Raw genomic sequence first — 7,393 nt, 5'->3', positions numbered from 1 at the left:
GCCCCTGCTGCATCATTCAAATCATGACCCTGGTGCCTGCAAGGTAACTGCACTTGTGACTGCTTGTTTAGTGGTAAAATAAAGCAATAATTGGTATTCAGCTGGTTTTCTAGGTCATTTGGCCCCTGTGCCACTGCACCCGCTGCACCATTAAATCATGACCCTGGAGCCTGTAAGGAAACTGCACTTGTGGCTGCTTGTTTAGTAGTAAAATACAGTACTACTCTGTGCTCAGTGGGTTTCCTAAACCTTTTGGCACTTGTGCCACTGCGCCTGCTGCACCATTCATATCATGAACCTAGTGCCTGCAAGGACAAATGAGGAAACCGTTCATATCCAGTAATATATGTGCTCTGAAAAAGGCACAGTTGCAGACTGAATACATAATTATTGTGTAGCTAAACATAAAACACAAAAGCTTTCATAAAAAGTGCCTTTAAACTTATCTAACTCTCCAAAATGAGTTGCCATCGATGTCATAAATAAAGCATATGCTTTACACATCAAAGTGAAAACCAAGCATTGTTACATTGTGTTACAACGTGGCTTAATCTTTCCTGTGAAAAGATCTTATCCTGTGCTTCACAGTGAATGGGCCAGAAACAGTGAAAATTGCCCAAGATCCCCATATTTTAGGTTGAAGCTGAGACTGAAATGCGGTTTTATACTTTGTTCCTAAAAAGGCAGTTTCACAAACTCACCAACGAATAGGACTTTTGCAAATTAATATGCATGTTGGAGACTTTAGAAACTCAACAGAATTTTCAGAAAGCAGCCAAAATCCAAAACAAAAAACAAATGTCACATAGGAGTCCGTGGGCAGGTCGTGGTCAGTCTCTCGGAGCACTGAATGTACTTTCCTCTTATCTGCTTTCTTAGGGGCATATTATCAAGACAGGTGATAAAATTATCGCCGCTTTAGCGGTAGAAAACTGCCGCTAAAACAGCGATAATGGGCTTGATAATATGCTCTATGGAATTCCAATTGAAGCCCATGTTAGATGTGAAGGACATCTAATAATCTTGATAATATGCCCCCAAGTTACTCCATTGTAGGTTACCTTATAGCCTACGTCGTTTTTGCATTAGGCCAAAATAATTTTTACATTTAAATTAATATGAGCAACGCAGACACAAATGCAGTTCGGAGTTGCCTTGTTCCACCTGGAATCCTCTAGAAAAACTGGCAGCGAACTTCTCTCCTCAAAACAAAGTGTGCAGCAGCTGTAATGAAATGTCAGAGTCTGCACAGCTGACACCGGCTTCTGAAAACGGAGCATGGCTGCATCGCCATAAATTCCCACCCAGGCCAGCGCTGCTTAAATTAGATCCTGACATAGGCTATCGAGGCAGTGTCCCTCACGCCGCAAACAAGCCCGGTCCCAGTCTTATGAAGACACGCACGTCGCTGACACCTGACGAGAGCGCTGTCAGCCATCTTCCTGCCTGTCCTTGTGGCGATCGTGGAGGCGGCCTAGCCATGTCAACCCACAGCAGAGAGGAGGAGGACGACCTCTTCGACGGCGACATCGACGAAGACGAAATCTTGGCCAACCTTTCGCCGGAAGAACTGAGGGAGCTGCAGGCCGAGATGGAGCTTCTCTCCTCGGACGCCAGAGTGCCGCTGGCGCAGAGGCCCACGGGCCAGTCAGAGAGAACCGCCGCCGGCCTTCACCGGGACTCTGACCCGGAAGTGGACTTTGAAGGGGACATTGACGAAGACGAAATCTTAGCAAACCTGTCTCCCGAAGAACTGAGAGAACTGCAGTCTGAGATCGACGTGCTCGCCCCGGACACCAGAGTACCTGTTGGAATGAGGCAGAGAGACCAGACGGAGAAACCACCGACAGGAGGCTTCGACCACAGGTCTCTGATTGATTACATGTACTGGGACAAAGCTTCCAAGCGCTTGCTGGATGATGAACGAGTCCCCGTGACTCTCCTGCCCTCAAAGGTATGAATTACGAACATCCAAACATAGTTAAAAAAAAAAAAATAGTTCTATAACTAAAGTAGCATGCTCAGCTCTCTCCCATGAATTATCCCATGTCACACACCACAGTTGTGATCGGTAGCATTCTGTGGCAATAGTCTGGCCCCACTGTTCCTCAATTAATGTCGTTCTGACCTTTCTTGATAGTACTTACTGCCATAACTACCATTACATCTGCATACACTGCAGTGCCTAGAGTTGAAATCTGACAAGCATGTTAGCAAATCAGAAGGTCGTAATTTTTGTATCCACGCTAAATTATGTAGGGGGCCTGTTCTTTCATTTTGCGCTGCATTATTAGGGCCACATAACTAGGGTTAGTTCGCTCCTGCATGCTGTGCGCAGTTGATACTTTCCAAGTTGGTTGTAGCTGTCAGACTACGTTTCTTTCTTAAGTTAATTCGCAAAAAAAGATCAATTTAGCACACAATCTGTTATTTCTAGCTCACATTGCAACTGTTTATAATAAAATAAAGACCCAAAACACCAAAGTTCTGACTTTTAGTGAAAGAAAGCCCAAGTGCAAAACGTAATCCAGATGGTCATTCTAGAATTACTGTAATATAATATTCATGACTACGGTGTCAGTGGATTCCTGTGCATTTCTAGATGGGTATGCACATAACAACAGTGACGTGGTTAAAGCACTGCACGAGTTCACATTATTACTTCACAAACCGATCTTGCTCTGTTATTTCACATGGCACTATAAAGCATTTCCGTACTAAATAACCATTTTGTGTTTACCTTATAACATGGGTTTGCCTTGTCTTCCCATCCCTAAGTTATCATATTCTGCCACTCAACTTACATATCGTCAAACTTCCACTATTTAGAACTTTGAGGAGTACCAAGAGATTGTTTGTGCATGCGGCCAAGTGCACAGGTAAAGTCTGTGTCAAAGGTCAAGATTGTAGTTGTGCATCACAGAAAGATCATGGTTCTTCTTGCCGGAAATGCCTCAATACATGTGATACCCCGACAGCAGAGCCACTTGATCGGGTCTGACTATATTTACTCTTGAATATAGAAATTGGAAAACGAATTCCTACAACGACAGTATTGGACTCACCATTATGGTTCTATTGTTTGTTAAATGTTTGTCTGTGACCTTTGACCTCTGACCTCTGCATCCTTTAGCAAGGCCAAAGGTTAGGCATAAAATGTATGACATTAAAACCAACTGGGGTAGGGTCTGACCTGCAGCCAGTGTGTAAACTGCAATCCGAGCTTTACTCCTACATTAACACCATTCCTACTCTGTACTCAGGGAATTTACTGCAACCACATGGTCTATTGCTTGTATATATGATGGGGCAGTTAAAAAAGTCACACAAAAAATACCTCCTTCATAACCGAACATCACGGCCCCATGGAGAGGTCAGGTCAACATTGAAAAGCGCTTGCAAAGCCAATAGGCCTGGCTTGCATTTTTGGTTACAAGCCTCACTTATTTGCTTTGCCAATACTTGTTTTTAAAATTTCACCAGTCACCACTGGCTATTAGATGCTGTGTGTCAGCTAAACTGAAGTGCATATAAAGCAGATGCAATAATGTCAATAGAATGCAACTTAATGCATGGCGAACCATGGTTTCATGACATGGATTGGTTACACAGGCGGATACAAAAAACATGCCTTGGAATTCACAGCTGCAAACTTAGGATATTGCCCGTAGCTCTCAACCTTTGAAGTGTGTGTACTTGGGGTCCTCTGACATCAAAATACTGGTCCACTTTCTACTGAAATGTATTAGACTGGGTGAAATCACTGCAAGAAAGTGTGATTCTTGTCCGATTGAAAGGGCAGGGTAGATGTTGGATCATGCAAATGTGGTCCTTTCAGTGCCATGGTTGCCCTAGTCATGCTGCAGTGCTGACATGGCAGGATGGCTGCTGTGCTGCAGTGGGGGTTGAGCCTCTCATCGCTTTCTCTGTCCGCATGTAACAGCAGCTGCCACACGTTCCCAATGCTGCTGAAGTTGCAACTTCTGACTAAGTGGTAAACAAACTTGAAACCTGCTCCAACGTCCACCTGTGCATTGTGGCCCACTCTTGTTTTTGCCCTCCGTCCTCTTGGGGCTCACTCCAACACGCTGTCAAGCTGCGCTGTCTTCTTCTCAGAGGTGTGGAGTTACTACCAGCAGCAGCACATGTGAATAAACAACACCGGCTGGAGTCATCTGTAGTCAGTGGAACTCCCAGGACCAGCAACCACAGGGAAGGACTGTTTCATCAGAAACCACAGATGGAGGCTCATGCCTGTGCTCTACAGATCTACCCTCTGCTGTTCAGTGGTTTTTTCCAAGACACTTGACCAATCGCCTAGATGGCATTGGTACTGTCAACCACAAAATAGTTAAATGCACAATTTTGTCACAGCCACTTCATTATGCCGCTTCCAGCACCTGCTCACGCAAGATACAAAAACAAAGCTGCATAAACGTGTTAATAAGGTCAATGTATAGGTACCAGTATAAATAATACTTTAAAATAGGTACCAGTATAAATAATACTTTAAATTAGGGAGATGAAAAACGTTTTAACTAATCAACAACACCAACACTGACTTGCAATGGCAAAATATATGCAAAATGATGTAGGCTAGTCCCAAAGTGACGCACAGCCCAGTGACCCAATGATTGAAGAGGGCTCACTCAAACAAATATACTCAAAGCCACACTCTGTCTTGACTTATGTTGTTTGTTCTGCAGATATAATATATGTCAAATAGATAAAGTAGTCAATAGCCAGATCAACAAAGGGGTGCTGAAGGGGTCGGTGCTCGTTTTTAGCATATAATTTAGATTTTTTTAAAATCATGAATAGCAAAATATTGAAACGTGAAATTCAGTAACAAAACCTAAGCATATGAAATAGAACCCCAATGTGATAACTCATGCAAATAATTAATACAATACTAAGATGGCAGCATAACTGGAGAAAAACACGTTTGACTAGGTGCGAAAGAATGCGAGACGTCCCAAACTTAAATCACAACATATGAATTTCAGGTTGTATGATTATTATTTTCCATTTAGCATCAGTTTACAGATGAACGCACAAATAGCGCTCGCTTTCATTTAATGTGGGCTCCTATTACTATTGAAGTAAACAAAAGAGTGATGCTTGAATTAATCTCAGCCACTGGTAATTATTCGAGGACGCATCCCAATCCATCGTTTTGTTGCCCCCAATGCCGAATCTGATGTTTTCTTTGCATTCTGTGGTGTAACCGTCAGAGTTGCCGACCGGGAAACCAGGTTCAAGTCTCGGCATAAACTCAACATCCTGTGATTCCGGGCAAATCACTTAATCTCCCCGTGCCTATGAAAAAAAAAATAATAATTATGTAACGTAACTGCTGCTCATGTAAAGCGCTCCAATACCTTCAGGTCAAATTTGCGCTATATAAAACGGCAAAAAAAAAAATCGAATTAATTCACCTGAGCTCTTTTGAAATCAAAACACATCCTTAAAGGGTCTTTTCTGCCATTGACATGCGCAGGGTCGGCGAGAACGTTTGGAAATTGACCTCTTGGTTAACACACTAATGCTGGGAGTACATTATGAAATCCTTCTGTAAGGTGCTATTTCCAACTGTGATCGCAGCCAGTTTACCTATTGGGCTGATGTGACAACATTTAAAAGTTTTTTTTTTCCCCCATTACTACGTCTATTTCTCTAGCTGAAAAATGTAAACGTAGCTTTACCAACGAGGTCAGAACAATACTTAAACCTTATTACACGTGGGATTCTCTCCTCGGTGAAGCAGTTGCAAGACACCGTGCAGTTGCTGACATTAGGTCAGTGTTGTCTCATGAACTCATCACCATGCAAATGTCCAGTTCTGATAAAAAGGCTAAAACCAGTAACCAGCTCATATCTAAGCATTATCAAAACTGGTAGATAAGGTAGTGAAGGAAAGGTTGACAGAAGGGGTTACCCAGAAATAGCGCAGAAGCTCTCAATGTAGTCATGTGCGCCTCAGGGGTCAACAGATTCCACAAGGGGAATTTATCTTTTAGGCCACGTGTCTCTGACTATTCCTTTGGAGATGCTCTATTGACACCAGTCAAGTCCGTAGAACGCTTTCAATATTCTATATGAATACACGCAAGCGGGTAATGCCCATGCTCAACCCAAGCACCTTAACTCAAAAAGAAAGTCACTTGCTCCTCTGATGCAATGACATGGCGTGTTTTCATACTTCCCTCATAACAGCATGGCAGACGCGTTGCATATAGTCATGCAGTCACCTGACTATATGCCACAGGTGTGCCACGGTTGTACAGAAGAGAGAGGAGCTACAGCTTCCTTTTATAAGAAGGGCTTTTTAAAATAAGGCTAATGTACAATCCTGCTTTCAATGAGAGGAGATATGAATGTCAAATCTGTCTGGCCTACACATGGGGTCAGGCAGTATACTATTGCAATCCAATGTCCTATTTCAATATATTTTCTGTATAGCCAGTGACTGATTTTGTTTTAATTACTGCCAAAGAGCGCATGGTAATCTCTCTATAAATTGTGCAAAAGGAAGGCATCTCCTAAGATGTAATCGTCCTGCCCACCCAAAGTGCCTGGTGGTGGTGTTGTAAGCAGCAAAATTTAAATCTCCTTTTCAGTGGGATATAGAGGAGCTTCTACATCTGTTCAGCTCCATGTTTATGGCCATGTGGGTATAGCAGAGGAGAGGTGCTGGTTTGGCGCTCATTGACTTTGTGCACAGTCAGCCAATACAGAGGGAAGTACATTTTTTTAAGGACATATCACTTGAGGTTGAGCAATACTGCCTTAAACTTCAGGGTGATTGTTTTAGGTTTCGTTTTACCTAGCTCGTTAAAGTATTTTATTTCCCTGTCTCCTGTCTGAAGATAATATAACTATTGCAGATGAATATTTAAACTTTTGTAGTAATTCTAAGAATACACAGATCTGGGTTGGGAGAAAGAGAACACACGTACCTTTTTAGAATGGTCTTCTAAGCATATTGGAAATTTTCTTTACAATCACTGGATAAGAGCTGGGCATTTTCTAAATAGCAAATACGCTCCTGCAATTCCTGCTGTTCTGGAATAGGTCAATGATCAAAAAGGGAATCATTCATAAAGTAGGGTATACTTAGTCCAGATGTTTAGGCATTTATGATATATGAGGCATTCCATTGAATAGTAAGAATTAAATGTATTAAATAAAGCAAATACACAATCAATTGAATTGTATAAGCAAAATAAATCATGAATGAAAAAATAATGAAAAACAGGCTTATGTAAATGGAGATATTGTATTCTCTTGATGTGGATTACAGAATAGCATACATTAGTAGGGGTACAAAGAAAAACAATGACACACACATATGCCCTTTGGGAAATGAGTCCATATTGTTACAACAACCACC

At 42.1% G+C, this 7,393-nt stretch overlaps 1 protein-coding gene across 2 annotated transcripts in view; it reads left to right on the top strand.

Annotated features, from left to right (window-relative positions):
- The first annotated feature begins 1,341 nt into the window (after positions 1 to 1,341).
- Positions 1,342 to 7,393, top strand: part of LMOD3 (leiomodin 3) — a 54,411-nt gene continuing 48,359 nt past the window's right edge. For both annotated transcript variants that reach the window (XM_085624788.1, XM_085624789.1), the window contains exon 1: positions 1,342 to 1,954. In XM_085624788.1, the coding sequence (XP_085480914.1) occupies positions 1,391 to 1,954 (564 nt within the window). In that variant the 5' untranslated portion in view covers positions 1,342 to 1,390. The remainder of the gene's footprint in view (positions 1,955 to 7,393) is intronic.

The sequence above is a fragment of the Triturus cristatus genome, chromosome 9 (assembly GCF_964204655.1).
Source record: "Triturus cristatus chromosome 9, aTriCri1.1, whole genome shotgun sequence".
NCBI lineage: Eukaryota > Metazoa > Chordata > Amphibia > Caudata > Salamandridae > Triturus > Triturus cristatus.
Note: the sequence above shows the minus strand (reverse complement) of the source record. Positions and strands in the feature narration are given on the sequence as shown.